The sequence below is a fragment of the Elephas maximus genome, chromosome 2 (assembly GCF_024166365.1).
Source record: "Elephas maximus indicus isolate mEleMax1 chromosome 2, mEleMax1 primary haplotype, whole genome shotgun sequence".
NCBI lineage: Eukaryota > Metazoa > Chordata > Mammalia > Proboscidea > Elephantidae > Elephas > Elephas maximus.
Genome location: NC_064820.1, coordinates 166,661,863 through 166,678,156, shown reverse-complemented (window position 1 = coordinate 166,678,156; position 16,294 = coordinate 166,661,863). Strand labels below are relative to the sequence as shown.

General features: G+C 49.0%; 1 protein-coding gene across 3 annotated transcripts in view; it reads left to right on the top strand.

Moving 5' to 3' along the window:
* The window catches only part of ANXA6 (annexin A6), a 66,895-nt gene that overhangs the window by 34,089 nt on the left and 16,512 nt on the right, over positions 1–16,294 (top strand). For all 3 annotated transcript variants that reach the window (XM_049874093.1, XM_049874092.1, XM_049874094.1), the window contains 11 exons: positions 487–582; positions 1,856–1,914; positions 3,135–3,257; positions 4,403–4,461; positions 6,312–6,390; positions 8,110–8,191; positions 9,447–9,541; positions 10,248–10,361; positions 13,570–13,660; positions 14,506–14,585; positions 15,170–15,223. In XM_049874093.1, the coding sequence (XP_049730050.1) occupies positions 487–582; positions 1,856–1,914; positions 3,135–3,257; positions 4,403–4,461; positions 6,312–6,390; positions 8,110–8,191; positions 9,447–9,541; positions 10,248–10,361; positions 13,570–13,660; positions 14,506–14,585; positions 15,170–15,223 (932 nt within the window). The remainder of the gene's footprint in view (positions 1–486; positions 583–1,855; positions 1,915–3,134; positions 3,258–4,402; positions 4,462–6,311; positions 6,391–8,109; positions 8,192–9,446; positions 9,542–10,247; positions 10,362–13,569; positions 13,661–14,505; positions 14,586–15,169; positions 15,224–16,294) is intronic.

The window sequence follows — 16,294 nt, the reverse complement described above, 5'->3', positions numbered from 1 at the left end:
AGTTCTACTCTGTCCTCTAGGGTCACTATGAGTTGGAATTGACTCGACAGCAATGGGTTTTATTGTTTAGAGCAGTTTGGGGTTTATAGAAAAATTGAACCAGGTAATTGGGTATATCCATATACCCTACAATTTCTTCTTTTAACGTCTTGCATGTGGTACATTTGTTACAGTTGATGAACTGGTTTATATAGTCCTTCCCCAAGTCCTAGTTCCATTTATTAGCAGTATGCTCAGCCCTGCCATCTAAGTACCTGTCCCATCTTCCTGTTGGAGAGTGGGGTGCACAGTCCCCCACCAGCTCCCCCCGCCCCCAGGGTGTTCCATGTGGCTGGTGATATGTGTGGACCACCATTCCACACGTACCAGCCTTAGCTAAATGTTAGGCAGTCAGGTCCTGGCCAATGCACCCTCCCCTTTAGCAAACTTTGTTTCTGCTCACTGTTGGGACACTTCTGGACATCCCTGTCTCCCTGCCCAACTCAGTGTTTGATGAGTATCTGAAGACCACGGGGAAGCCTATCGAAGCCAGCATCCGAGGGGAGCTGTCCGGGGACTTTGAGAAGCTTATGCTGGCTGTGGGTATGTCCTGACACTGCATTCCCAGGGGCTCTGAGGGGTTCTGGGAAGACTAGTCCAGGACCCAGGGGCTGAGAAAGGAAAGGGGGAGTTGTGTGGAGACAGGAAGAGAAAACCAGATGGGCAGTGAATTCTCAAGGTGGAGCCAGGGCAGGTTGGCTGAGGCTGGGGAAGGGAAGAGAGTTGGGCCTCAGATACAGCTGTCCTCCCATTCCTGTCCCCAGTGTGTTAGGGAGAGGAAAAGCACTGAACTTGAGTCAGCATAGTAATGACCAAGAGAGTAGACTTTGCCGGGCATCTCCTGTGTGCCAAGCACTGTCCTGAGTGCTTTCCCGCATTGCCTTGTTTAATTTTTTAAAGACCCAGGAAGGGCCACAGTCTTTATCCATTTCACAGAACACGATACTGAATTCCAGGGAGACTGAGTCACTTGCCCCAGGGGTTGTTTTGTAATGAGTCAGAGGTACTCTGAGCATGAGGGATGCCAGAAACCAGCTGGTCAATGGTGGATTCAAGATTCAAACCCAGGGCTGCCTGATTCCAAAGTTAGCATGCTCGGCCCCAGTAGGACATAGCCCTCCATTAGTCCTTCTCCCAGATCTCTTGTTGACTTTGGAGCAAATCAGTTACCCTCATGGACCCTCAGTTTTCTCATCTGTTAAATGGAGTGGGGAGGAGGAGGATGGACTCCCTAACCCAGAGGCCCTTGTAAGTCTGGCATTCCTTGTAAGTCAGGTTGTCTAAGCCTGGAGTAGGTTGTGTGGCTGGATGTCTTGGGGGTGACTTAAGTTGCAGGCAGAGTGAAGTTATAGTCTAGGCCTTACCTACATGCCCTGAGCTGTCCCCCCACCAACCATATTTTAATTAGTTGGGTTCTGGCCCACTCTGCCAGTAGGTTCCAGAGAGATTCAGCTAGTCACCTCTCTGGTGTAGCAGAATCTAAAACACTTTTCCCACCTCCACCCTCCACCCTCCACCCACCCACAATCTGGCTCAGTTCTTTGTAAAATCCAAAAGACGCTGAAAAGATGGATTGAGTCTTTGAGATCCACTACCCAGATTTCAGTGGGTCCATTTCCAGATTTCTTTATCCCCTGGTCTTATGGTAAAAGGGGTGCAGTTCTGGGGTGCTCTGGGACTGCAGGCTATAAGGAGCCAGGGTTCTTCCTGTGCTTGAACTGGATGACCTCCGAGAAATAGAAACAAAAAGGGGTCAGGCCACCCGTTCCCCTTCTGAGGCCATGGAATAATTCCATCTCTCCATCTCTCTTTTCAGTGAAATGCATCCGGAGCACCCCAGAGTATTTTGCCGAAAGACTCTTCAAAGCCATGAAGGTGAGTGGCGGGGTTGATGTGGACAAGGTTGGAGAAGAGCATCTCTGCCCACTGCCACAGGACTATTGAGGCTCTTTGGCAAGACCTTGGGGTCCACTGGCCAAGAGAGTCTTCAGGCATTGGCTACAGAACTAACTGTGGTGATGGCACCATGTCCCACGTGGGCTCCAGAGCCTGGGATGCTGCCTGGTCACATGCCCTCCCATCCAAATACCTGCCCTTAACCTATAATAGGTCAGAGGGTGCTGTGACAGCCTGCACACCATCCATCCAGCCTATTGGACTTTCAGCCCACACTTTTAAAAAATATTTATTAACCGGAATGCCTATACGTAGCGTAGGTAGGTACAACCACTTTGGAAAACATTTTGGCATTATCTGATGTAAGACTGACAGTGCACATCTATAGCCTAGTAATTCCACTCTGGATGTGTACACAAGAACTGTGCTTCTCAGTATTGTACACATATGGCGCCCATAAATTGGTATTTCAGTGGCACACTAGGGAAAACAAGTGTAGTCATTTGCTGCCAGCACCTACACGCCTAGGAACTCAGGCCTTCCTGGTCCTGTTTGGCCCTCCCAATGGGACAAAGTAGACTGTAGCCCATTCTCGGTCCACCAGCATGCCATCGTGAGGTTAGCTAGCTCTGCCCCAGGGAGATGTGTGCACATATTTACAAGAATGCTCCTAGCAGTATTGTCTATGTTAGGGGAAAAAACTAGAAACGACACAAAGCCCATCAAGAGTCGCATGGAATAATAAATAGGAAGTGGTATGTTTACAAAGTTCCAAAATGTGCAAACTGAAACAATGTATTGCCTAGGGATACAAACTTAGAATAAAATTATGAAGAAAATCAAAGAGAGGAATGGTGCATGAGGGGAAGAAGGGAATAAAAGCAGGCAGGGCCACACAAGGAGCTTCTGAGGGAATGGCAGTGTTCTGCTTTTTTTGTTTCTTTTTTTCATTGCTTTATTGTGATAAGGTATATATAACAAAACATTGGCCAATTGAACATTTTTTTAAGTACGTTTCAATGACAGTGGTTACGTGCATCATGTTATACAACTGTCACTACTCTCTGTTGCCAAATTATTCCACCACCATTTCCTATTGTTCTGAATTTAAGCTTTTTGCTATGAAAATAGTATTTCCAACTAAGCTTGGGGTTGTCAGCACTCTGGCCTCCTCAAACCCAAACCCACTTCTCTTCCAGGGCCTGGGGACCCGGGACAACACCCTGATCCGCATCATGGTCTCCCGTAGTGAGCTGGACATGCTGGACATCCGGGAGATATTCCGGACCAAGTATGAGAAGTCCCTCTACAGCATGATCAAGGTGAGCGGAGCTAAAGGGGGTAAAGAGAGGGACAGAGAGCTTTCTTCCAAGACACAAGGCTTGGGAACCACCCATAGTAGAAGAGTAACAGTCCTAGAAAGCTGGAGTCTCTTAGAAATTCCAGGAGCCCCTGCCTTGTGGCACATCCGGGGAACCTGAGGAGACTCAACAGAGATACAAGCATTAGGGGGTGGGGGTGCCTGTGAGAGGTGAAGCGAATGAGGAAGGCAGAGCTAGATCAGGAAGGGCGTCCAAGCTGAATTAAGAATGAGAACCCGCCCTGAGGGCAGTGAGATGCCAGTCTCCTGGAGGAAGGGGGAAGTCTGAGGAACACCAGTGAAAGTTCATTTGGGGTCCCTCAGCCCTGGGGTTGGTGATGGCTCTAGGACTTCCAGCCCTTGAGGCTTTGCCAAGCAATAGATACAGAGTTGGTTTTCCTCACTTTTATAAAGCTTTACGAGGGTGATGGCAGAAGAGTTTCAATCTGTGTTCCCCGAAGTGTGTTTCCAAGGAGGAATATTAATAGGTATTACAAGCAGAAATGTCATATGGGAAAATAAGTTTGGAAAAAACTAGAATAAATAAAGATAAATTGATTTGTTTACTTCAGAGGATTTTGAAGATATTATGAAGCTTCGAGAAGAATTAGAATATGCCACATCTATCAAATGTACATTTGTTTGATTTTGACATTCCCCAATGTTTTTGCTTTGGATCCCTGTTTCCTGGAATATTTCACTTGGAAGCTGGACTGGGGATCATCTGGTCATAGTGTGCTGAGGCCAGCTCCCACAGGCTGGGGGAGGTAGGGGGGCAGCGAGCATCTCTTCTCTTCTCAACTCTGTGTTCAGTGCAGTCACGTTGGTAACACGAAATTGTCCGTGGTTGGAGTATTTACACCACAGAAATTGGCAAATGCTACACAGCAACACTCCCACACCGCTGCCCCCAAGCCAGTTGTTAAATATTTACCAGCACACCACTGTCTGGCGGTCTCAGAACTTCCAGGCAGGAGGAGAGTCCAGGCTGCTCTGAGTAAGTGGTCAGTCTTCCCCTAGTTTGGGCTCTGTAGAACTGTCTCTCTCTGTGTGAGTGGGGCCCAGGGCTGGGTGACAGGTAACCTTTCCCCCCGTCTTTCTTCCCAGAATGACACCTCTGGCGAGTATAAGAAGGCCCTGCTGAAGCTGTGTGGGGGTGATGATGAGTAAGTGGCTTCTTAGCCCCGGGCCTGGGAAGGGGGCTAGGGGTAGCATGCTAGGGCTCTCCTGGCCCTCATCCCAATGGATGGATTGAATGAGCTTGGGAGTCATCTGACCCAGGAGCACTGCACAGGTAAAAGGTGGCCTTTCTGATGTCTGTGGTTCTTACAGGCCTATGTGCCTGAATGTCTATGTCTGAACATGAGTGTGGTCTCCTATACATGGAAATGTCTGCTGTCATGAACTTGGAAAGTCTGGGGTTGTGGATCAGGAATCAAAATGTGAGGGTCCAGACCCTTCTGTGTCATAGCTGTTCCATCCTGTCAAAGGAGAAAAATAAAAACTCCTGCTACTCGTTTATTGCACACGTTTGTATTAAGTGCTTTCTGTGTGCAGGCACGGGGAACAGTCTGAAAGGGTATAAAGGTCATTGCAGGGCAGTGCTGTGATGGGGAAAAGTACACGTGCTTATGAAAGCGCATATGGGGCCACTGACACAGACAGGGGAGGCTCTTTGGAAACAATGAGGTGGAGACCCAAGGAGGAAGATGAGGAGGAACCAGGTGAAGAGAGGGTCTGGGGAAGAATGTCCTGGATGGAGGAAACGGCCTAGTGATGAGAAGGAGCAGCCTGAGTTTTTTTATGTGACTAAGGTCACACTTTCAGACTGCTGGAGAGAGAGATGAGACGGGCAGGTGGGCAGGGTCTGGTAGCCTCATCCCTGAACGTGGACCTCTGCTGTGGGTAGTGGAGAGCCAGAGCCATTGAAGAGATTAAATTGGTACATGATTTCACAAATTTCTGTCTAGGGAGGGAACTGTGGGTGCTCTGATTCCCTCCTCTGGGGCTTTAAGGGACCCAGTTAGGTAAGGAATATGACAGTCTTCTGTTACCCTTTATTAAGTGCCATATTAAGTGCCATAGGGGCTGATTAAGTCAGCATTTACCCAGCACCTTAGGTATTCAGGAAACCCTGGTGGCACAGTGGTTAAGTGCTGCAGCTGCTAACCAAAAAGTCAGCAGTTTGAATCCACCAGATGCTCCTTGGAAACCCTGTGGGGCAGTTCTACTCTGCCCTGTAGGGTCACTGAGTCAGAATTGACTTGACAGCAGTGGGTTTTTTGGTTTTTAGGTACTTTGGAGGAGGAAATGTGGAGATGACATGGCTGTAGTCTACTTATTGGCTTGTTTGAATAGGGAGAGTTGGGCAGAAATGACTCAGATTATAAGGAATAAAGGGGAGGTTGAAGGATTGGAGAAATCCTGTCCTGTTCAGGCCCTGGAGCCAGGAAGGGTACTGAGAGGATAGGTTTTCAGGAGGGCTCGGGATGAATGGATGAGGCAGAGACTGGAGAGAAGGCAAAGCTAGATAGATTTACTTAGAGTGGGGCCCTCCGAATGGCCATGTATTTGTGTGTGTGTGTGTGTGTGTGTGTGTGTGTGTGTGTGTGTGCGTGTGTGTATTGATCGCGCTCTTTGCCCCCCAAGTCCTACCCTCAAGTTGTCCCACTCTTCTCTGAATCCCAGTTCCCCGACCTCCCACCCCTTCATTTACAGAAATATTATTTGCATCTCCTTTCTTTGTATGTTGGGAAGCACACCCATTTGTCCGTCTGTCTGTCAGGATGCATGAACATGTGCGTCTGGGAGAATTTTTATCCATTTACGCGTTTTCCTTGTCTGCCTGGGTATGCATGTCTTGGTTGGGGCACTGTTCATCTCTCCCTGGCATGACTGTAGATTTGGGTGGGTCTCAGGGTGGTTGTGTGTGTGTGTGTGTTGGGGACATGCTAGATGGGCATGTTGCCCACCATGATGTTCCCTCCTATCCTCTCCCCAACCCCCTCCATTCCAGTGCTGCTGGCCAGTTCTTCCCGGAGGCAGCGCAGGTGGCCTATCAGATGTGGGAGCTTAGTGCAGTCTCCCGAGTAGAGGTCAGACCCTCCCCACCTCCTGCTTGACCTCTTGACCACAAGCTTCCACTCCTTTGCTAAACCTTGCTGCTCCTCTGGTTGGCACATGGCTGCCCCCTGGTGGCGAACCTGAGACATCGATTCTCACACCTGAAGCTTCCTTTTCTTCTCTGGAGTGATGAATATCGGGGTGGGAGCTCCATGGGGGCATCTGATTCCTGCACTAACTTCTAACACGCTGGGAAGTGTTCTGGCCTATTACCGCTTAACTGAGCTTGCTGAAGTGGAGACCTGCTTGGTCCAGTGGAGGGATCTATCCCATCCTGGGTCCAACAGTTGGGTTTTGGAGGCATGAAAACTGAGAACAGCGGGCACTCCAGGGTGCACTAGAGGGCTCGTGGGTCTCCTCCTGAGCATCCTCAGACTCTGGGTCCACAAGGTGGGAACAAAAGTCTTCGCGGAAGTATTTGGGGCAAACCGTTCCAGGGACTGGTAGCACTTAGTCCATGGAAAAGCATTTGGGACCTTGGATTCTCTGTTACTCACTTCCTGTGCAACCTTTGCAAGTCCCCACCTCTCTCTGGGCCTCTGTGTCTCCTCTTCAAAATGAGGGTGTTAGACATGATGATTTCAGCGGCCTGTGAGGGTTCTTGAGCTCTGATGTTCTATGACAGCGTTTCCCAAATTATGTGGCAGGAACCATCACTGCAGGTGATCTTAAGCTGTACAAGAACTGAATTTAATTTAGGGGGGACCGACATGGCATTAAGTAACATTGAATCTCACATAATGAGGAAGTCACTCCTTTTGCAGTTTCATCAACTTTTCTGGATTACGTCAGAGTCCTGGTTTGGTGCCATGCCACCATTCTTCTAACATGTCTGCCACACTTGCTAGTTTTCCTTTTTCACAAAGCGAGAGCCAACTTTCAAGTTCAGAGTTTTTGGCAGGCAGTGGCATCATGCTGAATTTAGCGATGTTTAACAACATCGTTTTGTTTTTACTACGTTTCTTTACATGGGTTATTATCTGTTCATGGCACATGATACAGATTTTTGATTCATGGTAGTGACATGAAATTATTTTCATTGATCAGGCCATTTAACAAATACTTTTCGAGTGCCTGCTACGTGTCAGGCACTATTGTAGGTACTTGGGGTACGTTAATGGACAAAACAGAAAAAAAGATTCTTTAGGAGTATTTAAATACATTTCAAAATGAATGCATTTAAATAAAACAAGTCGAATTAAATAAAAATATTAAGAAATAACATTATAGGGTATATGCGAATATGGAAGTCATTGCTAATGTCATTCAGGGGTGTCTAAAACTTGGAAAACTCTGTCTAGCATTTCAGAACATTTCTGTTGGCTTTTCTGGGGGAGTGGCTCTTTAAGAGGCAGAGGGTGCTGGGGGCAGGTCAGGATTCGGAGGGACTAGGGAGGCTCCAGTGGATAAGCAGCCACAGGGGAGCCGGACAGAGCTGACTTCTGGGGCAGGAGCCAGTCCACCTTTCCCTTGACTGTCACTTGCCCTGCTCCCAGGCCCTGGGTGTGTGTGCGTCTCTCTCTCAGCTCTAGGGCAGGGATCTGTCTGCTGTGCCTTCACCCCTGCCTCTTTCCCTCAAGCTGCTTGGTTTGGGGCTTGCTGGGAAAGCACTCCCCCATGCGCATGCACCTCTCCCAGCCTGGCCCCTGGGGGCCTCCAGACACCTGCTGAGTCTGTCTGCTTTCTCACAGCTGAAGGGAACTGTGCGCCCGGCCGGTGACTTCAACCCAGACGCAGATGCCAAAGCACTGCGGAAGGCCATGAAGGGGCTTGGTAAGGGGGGGTGAAAGGGGCAGAGGGTGGCAGGTTTGACAGTGGGCTGGGCAGGAGGGGAGGGGAGAGGCCTCTAACTACAGTCTGTAGGATGAGGATGACTTTCCCTGAGTCTTCCTGAATATAGGGAAGAGGGGAGTGAGGGTTTGTAAGACTTAGCACAAGCTGTTCTGGGAGACCACAGTGCCCCAGCCCCTCAGAAACATCATCCTGGTGTGAAAGAAGATGCTAGGTCATAAGACTTGGGTTTTTACCTTGACTTTGCCACTGACTCACAGTGTGACCTTGGGCAAGTCCTTCAACCCTTCTGGGTCTCAATTTCCCCATGCATAAAATGAGGCTGATGGACCCTATAATCTGAAAGCCCTACTTCTGGGCGGGAGCGCTTTCATTCAGCAGCCCCCCTACGCCTCCACTGGGCAACCGTGGGAAGAACTCCTCAGCAGGCGACTCCTCTGTGGGTGGCGGGGTGGTCTTGACCACTGCCCCCAGCTGGACCTGTCCTCAGAAAGGCTAGCTGAGGACAGAACATTGAGAGTTTGGCTCCATTGCAATCTCTTCTCCCACAATTTGTCCAACACCAACTCCCAGGGTCATAGGTTAAGTCCTTCCCTTCCTGGGCCCCATTTTCCACATTTCTCTCATGGGAGTAATAATACCTGCCAAGCATATCTAGGGCTATAAGGTGATAGATGTCAACATGCTTTGAAAGATAGAGTCCGGTGCCGGCTCTGGGGTTGATGGTGGTAATCTGAGAGGCAGGAAGTAGGATCCTAATACCTCTAAGAGTCAGCCTGCTGTGATTAGAGGGACTTGTGGTCCAGCTTTTAGGGCATAGGGTCCCTAAAAGGACTTAGATTGTCCAGGCGGGAAGGATTCCTTAGTAGGTAACTACTCCAGCCTTTTCATGTTGTGATATGGAAACAGAGTCCCAGAGATGGGAAAGGACTTGGCCAAGGGCAGCAGCCATTGCCAGAGCCAGGACTAGAACTCAGAGACCCTGACTCCCAACCCAGTGTTCTCTGCTCCCCAGGGGTCCCCTTTTCTCAACCAGCAACATGCCAGAAGGAAGGGCAAGGAGGGATCCAGGGGGAGTTAGTGGCTTGAGTGGAGGCAGGTTCCCAAGGGGCTTGGGCACACCTGGCTGTTCAGCCAGGCTTCCGCCCTGGGACAAGGCCTGACAGGTAGCCTTTAGGGGCACTTGAGCAAGCCGACCTGTGGCCTTCCTCTGAGGTGTGTGGCTTTGTTGATTCAGGAACTGATGAGGGAACCATCATCGACATCATCACACACCGCAGCAATGCTCAGCGGCAGCAGATCCGGCAGACCTTCAAGTCTCACTTTGGCCGGGTAAGAGCCTCAGCCTGGGCTCATGTCCACACTCTTTCTCTGATGGAGCTCAGCTGGTCACAGCCAGTTCTGCCCAGCTGGGCACCAGGGTCTTCTTGGCAGTGGGGCCCCATGTGCTCACCTTGGAGTGTCTCTAGCATTGGGTTAGGGCTGCATGCAAACACCTCTCTCTGCTCCCCCAGCTCCTTGTGGTCAACAACACCATGTGAGCTGGCTCATTGGAGTAGGAGGCTCAGCTCCGGGCCATGATCAGGGATAGGAGTTATTTTGATGCAATAGAGCTGAGCCCCCCACGGGCTGGATTGCTGCGTTGGGCTTCTCACAGTTCCCTCCACACAGAGAACTGGACTCAAGGTTCCAAAGCTGAGTTGGTGATCGCTGTGGCTTACTGGCATCTGCCTGAAACTAGTGAGCTTTCCCAAGGATGGAACCATTGCCCTTCAGTGCCACCCCTTCCCTGTCTCTTGCCTCCAAGGAGAACAGATCTTCCTCCTGGTTGGTTCCCCCCACCTGCTGCTTCTTTAGCTTCATCATGATTTTTAAGCAATAAATCGAACATCAGCAAAGTCAGACTTAGGCTCCCACCATCCCCTGTATCCACAATCCTGTTGTGGAGCCTGTTTCCTCAATCTATAACTACTCCGTGTCCCGGGTCATGTGTGGGCAAGTGCTGATGTTGGCATCACCTCGGCTCTGCCCTTTGCAGGACCTAATGGCTGATCTGAAGTCTGAGCTCTCCGGAGACCTGGAGAGGCTGATTCTGGGGCTCATGATGCCACCCGCCCACTACGATGCCAAGCAGTTGAAGAAGGCCATGGAGGTATGGCTAAAGGGGTGCTGGGAGGTGCTCCTCATAAGCCCAGGTTTGTTGATTCTAACTTTGTAATAGAACCCCTTGCCCACCCAGTTCAAACTAGTGAAACACAAAAGAGAATTTTAGATCTGGTTTTATAATAATGTTGTGTGAACTCTTGTCTGTCTCCCATTCTTGGCTCTGCTTTCCTTGTGTTGGCTTCAGTCTCAGGCGGCCTTTCTCCTCGTGGTGGCAGAATGGCTTACATGTATTCTATCAGCTGGCAGCCCCAACAGAAAGAGTTCCTTCTTTCTAGGGGTTCCAGCAAAAGTCTCAGAATTTCTCTGGTTAATTTAACTTGGGCCACATGTCCTATAACCAGAGGGGTCTCACAGAGCAAACAGAGGAAGCAGGATGGATCTGGAAGGAAAACAGTAACTGTCAGAATCTGTATTCTGATTCCATCCCTGTCACTTACTCGCTGTGTGAAGTTGGGCCATTTACTTAGGCTTTCTAAGCCTGTGTGTCTTCATCTTTGGTATGGGAACAATCATCCCTGCCCTTCAGGCAGGGGCAGGGTCATGATTATAAGGTACACTGTTAACTCTAAAGATCTAACCCCATGACTAACAAAGAAAGAGCATTATGCCCTGACCCAGCTGATACCGGAGCTGCTTTTCTTCCTCAGGCACTAATTGTAATAGAGGCTACTCTTTATTAAGAACGTAGAGTACCAGAACTACTAGACGGTGCCCAGCTACCACCACCAGCTGCTCTGACAGGGATCACAATAGAGGGTCCCAGATAGAGCAAGAGAAAAACGTAGAACAAAATTCAAATTCACAAAAAAAGAACAGACTTACTGGTCTGATAGAGACTAGAGAAACCCTGAGAATATGGCCCCTCCTGAAGTTACCCTTCAGCCAAAGATTAGACAGGCCTATAAAACAAACAATAACATACATATTTCAAACAAGTATATGTGACTAAATGGGCACACCAGCCCGAAAGCAAAGGCGAGAAGGAAGGAAGGGACAGGAAAACTGGTCGAGTGGAAATGGGGAACCGGAGGTTGAGAAGGGGAGAATGTTGACACATCATGGGGTTGGCAACCAATATCACAAAACAATTTGTGTATTAATTGTTGAATGAGAAACTTACTTGCTCAGCAAACTGTCACCTAAAGCACACAAAAAAAAGAACATGCAGTACCCTAGACCTGTGCTCAGTATATTAGCTCAATTAGTTGTCTCATCACCTCCTGAGGGAAAGTTCTTACTTTTCCCGAGTTTACAGATGAGGAAATGGAGACTTGGAGGTTAAGTAATGTGATCAAGGTCACAAAGCTATGAAGTAGCTGAGGTGGGATTCGGACAAGTCTGTCTGACTCTAGAGCCTGCAGTCTTGACAAACACATGAACCACAAGGGCGTTTGTCCCCCAGAGGATTAAGAGAACAGCAAAAGGAAGTAGAGGATGTTAAAAAAAAAATTTCTTAGGCAAAGCAAATTGAGATTATTGTTCTTTTGAACTTCCTAAACACAAAAGCAAATGACCTTAACGCATGGAGTTCAGATGTAGAATTAACCTGACCAACGCTTTCCATTACTCCAGTTTACAAATGGGAAATTGAGGGAGGCTCAGAGAGTGAGTTAGGGAAGGACGGGGCTGGACCCTGGTTCTCAGGACTCTCCCATTTCCTCACCACATTTTATGAAGAGACTGTTGGGAATCTCAGTCAGGCCTCAGGTCAGAGAATCCAGGGAGTAGTTGAGCACTAGGCAGTAAACTCTGTGAGGGCAGGGGATGTGGCTGTCTTTTTTCTTATCATTGTAGTCCTAGCACCTTGAACACTGATTTGCACATAGTATTTGAATGAATAAATGAATCTTGCACCCCTCTACCCTTGCCCACAGCCTCTCCACCTTACCTCCATGTGGAGCTCTTTAGAGTAGTTGGCTCCCCAGCCTAACTCAGTCCAGAGGACCTAATGTCCATGTTATTGTTGTTAGATGCCCTTGAGTCAATTTCAATTCCTGGCAACCCCATGTGACAGAGTAGAACTACCCCATAGGGTTATCTAGGCTGTAATCTTTATGGGAACAGATCCCCAGGTCGTTCTCCCATGAAGCCACTGGGTGGGTTTGAACCTTTCAGTTAGCAACCAAACATTTAATTGTTGTCCCGCCAAGGTTCCTTATCAGTCCGTATATCACTCATCAAATGCAAATATAAATAAATCTAATACGTTTTTCCCTTAAAACACAAAACTCTTTTCTCCTGATGCAATAATATATGTTAACTGTGAAAACTCGAGAAAATATAGACCGAAACAAAAAAAGAAAGTAGAAATCATCTGTGATCCGGCACCCACCCAGAGGCCACAATCACTGTTAACACTGTGATGCATGTCCCTTTGTTCTTTTTATATACTTACATATAAAAAGTTATATTCAGATACATATGTGCTCAAGAAAAATAATCAACATAAGTGAAAATCCTCACTTTTCACTTCTCTGACTGCTGCACTCTGTCTCTCTGACCCTAGCCGGCCAGAGCTAGGTCAGATCTCACAAGTTAGAAGGACACCATCCTTCAGACCGCCAAATAGGCAGACACCAGTCTCAAGTTTGAGAGTCCACACAACGTCCTCACTTCTGACCTGCTGGCTACAGATTCAGGGGTTTCCGTCTGCCCCTTCAGGGTGCCAGCCACAAGCTTGGGAGCCCCCCCTGGACTCCCTAACTTCTAACCTGCTGCTGCCCACTACTCCTTTGGGCTCAATAATTTGCTGGAATGACTTCACAGAATTCATGGAAAGCACTATACTTATGATTACAGCTTTATTATACCCGTAAAGGATAGAAACACTTAAATTACAAGGTGTTTTTTTTAGTTACCTCGCAGGAAACAAGGGCAAAGAGCAAAAATTAAATTCTTTATCTCACATGGTATATATGCATTTTTATAGACATAAACCTATATGTTCATGTGTATATATATATGTGTTCATATATATATGACCTCAAAGTAGTTCTCATGGAACAATCTGATTGTGCCAGCATCTCTGGTCTGGGGGCTGTGTCTGGGGATGAGGAGAATGTCTAGGAAGGCGTGGTTTGCATTTCAGCCTCCTGAGTGGTTTCTTGGAGCAGGAGACTCCTTGCCTGGGCCCCTTGGGCTTCTGCACAGGGGTCAGGACTGTGGCTGAGATCCTCTTTGCCTTGACATTCTAGGGAGCTGGCACAGATGAAAAGGCTGTCATCGAAATCCTGACCACTCGGACCAATGCAGAAATCCGGGCCATCAATGAAGCCTACAAGGAGGGTGAGTGTGGGAGGTAGGGGGGAGAAGAGTCTGATTCCCGTTCCCGACCTCACCCTGCAGCTCTGCCATGGCTCTGCTGCGTCTCCCTTCTCGCAGTCCACAAGGCTTTGATAAGTCTCTTGGGTGTGCCCACCCTGTGTCTGGGGGCAGACTGCTCCAGGCAGAGGAGTCCCAGCAGGATGAAGTCCTGGAGGTAGAAAAGAGTTTGGCCAGGAGTGGGAAGAGAGAGAGCTCTAGCTGGCTGAAGAGGGCAGGGCAGCTCCATGGACCGGCAACCTGCGCAGTCGCCCAGGGCTCTGTGCTCAGCCCAGGCTTGTTTTAATGCTCTGCTGGCTCTGTCTTGAAATTTTCAGTACTGTTTGAACGTGCGGCCTCACGTTTTCATTCTGAAGGGCCTTGAGCACTGGTCAAACATGTTTACACTTTGTCTCTTGCAAGCAGCTTAGAAATGGTAGAATTTTTGAGCAGCAGGGTAACATGGTCATACTTTAGGGTCCAGCATCTGCCATGCAGGAGGGAAGGTGGAAGCAAGAGCGAAGCCAGGGAGGCTGCTTTTGCGGTTACTAAAAAAAAAAATTTTTTTTTTTTTTAAGTGGTAGAGGCAAGATGGGACCAGACCTCCACTGGAGTAGTAGCAGAGGGGATGGCAGGAGGTGATGGATTGATGGGGTTATCAGTCTTCTTACAAAGTCAGCAAGAGGATGACTAGACACCCTCAAGAACCAACTACATACTCCTTCATTGCCCCCATTCCCAGCAATACTGCTCTGGCTCAAATCTGAGCTTCTAGGGACTCCCTTGCCCCGCAGTCCAGCAGCTGCCCACACCCTCTTTCTCTGTCTCAGACTATCGCAAGTCCCTGGAAGATGCTCTGAGCTCAGATACATCTGGCCATTTCAGGAGGATCCTCATTTCTCTGGCAACGGTGAGTGAGTTCTGCTTGCCCCTCCAGAGCGCTGGGAGGAAGGGAAGGATCACTGAGTGGAAGGGGCAGGGCAGTTAGGAGCCCACTCCTGATGAAGAGAAGGTGTCCTCCCCAGTTGCCTCCTCAGAATTCCACTGCTGAGGCCATCACTGCCTCGTGCAGTGCCCTTCCTCCATTGTTCACGTTTCAGAATTGGCATTGGTGCCACCTCCAGGCAGCCCTCCCTGATAACCCTCAGCTTAGCCTTTGGCGCTCCCCAGTTACAGTACAAGGCCATGTGCGTGACCTTTTCCTGAGTTGTTACCTGGGAGCTCCCTTCTCCGTCTCTTGAATTCCCACAGCCCAGATCCCAGGCCCTAACTCACAGTGTCAGGTGTTACTGTGTGTCAGGCATTGGGCTGAATGCCTTGTGGATTTTCTCATTTAGTCCTCATGATGGCCTCCCTGTGAGGACAAGTTTATTTTCCCCGTGTTACGGGTGAGTAAAGGGGTTTAGAGAGAAAGCAACTGAGCAAGGTGCTGGGGCTGCTAAGTGGACAGGGTGGGTGTTTGAGCACTGACTTTTCTCACTGGTCCTGCTGCAGGGGAACCGTGAGGAAGGTGGAGAAGACCGGGATCAGGCCCGGGAAGACGCACAGGTGAGATCCCCACCCCACCCACCTCTCCCGGGCTTCCAAGAGAAACGGCCCAGTGGATGTCTGTCCATGCCAGGCCCTGGCTGTCTGAAAGCGGGGAGGGCTCCTGACAAGGGCCTGGCTGGTTTAACAGGCTGACACAGAGACTTTGTGGGCCCTTAGGCCCCTCTGCCTTTGGAAGTAAGACCTTAGGGTTTTCAGTGCTTTCAGAATGAGACTTGGGAGTGTTTAAGCTGGTCTTATGGGTATTTTCCTGGGCAAAGAATAGGCCTAGAGCCCTTGACCTTCAGAGCTGGAAGGGACTTCACATACTAAGTCAGACCCCTCATATTTCAGTGGGAAAATTGAGGCCCAGAGAGGATGAATGACTTTTGAAAGATTACACAGCAAGTCAGCGGCCCAGGTGAAATTGACCAGACAGGTCAGGTCTGGAGACTTGCTAAGAAGGGGGCCTTCTTGCTTAAGGTCTCAGTTTTACTATCTATAGAATGGGAACAAAGCCGAAAGGAGTATCCTGGGAGAGGCCTAAAAAATTTACTTCTTTGAGGGCAAGGATCTTTGTTTTGCTTGCTGGTGTATCCACCGTGGCACATGGTCAGTACTCCATAACGGTTTGTTGTTGAGAGACTTAATGGGGCAGGGGTTTACGAGGGTCTCCTGGCTACTCTGCTTCTGCCCTGTTCCTTAGCTGGTCTTATGGATATTTTCCTGGGCAAAGAATAGGCCTAGAGCCCTTGACCTTCAGAGCTGGAAGGGACTTCACATACTAAGTCAGACCCCTCATATTTCATTGGGAACTTGAGTTCTGAAAGTAGCTTTTAATGGAGACTGGACAACTCCAAATCCACATTCCCTGAGGGTTCCTATGCCTGGGTGGTCCCTGCTGAGGAGATCTGCACTGTCCCCATTGACCTGTGCCTGGCTCCTAGCACCCTCTGGCCTCTGCTAGTCCTATTTAATATCCCCCAGGACCCAGTACAGTAGTTTTTCCTGCAGCTTCCAAATCAGGTGGTAGTTGAACATTCCCTACTTTGGAATAGGTTGTCAGGAATAGCTGCAGGGTTCCATTCAAAT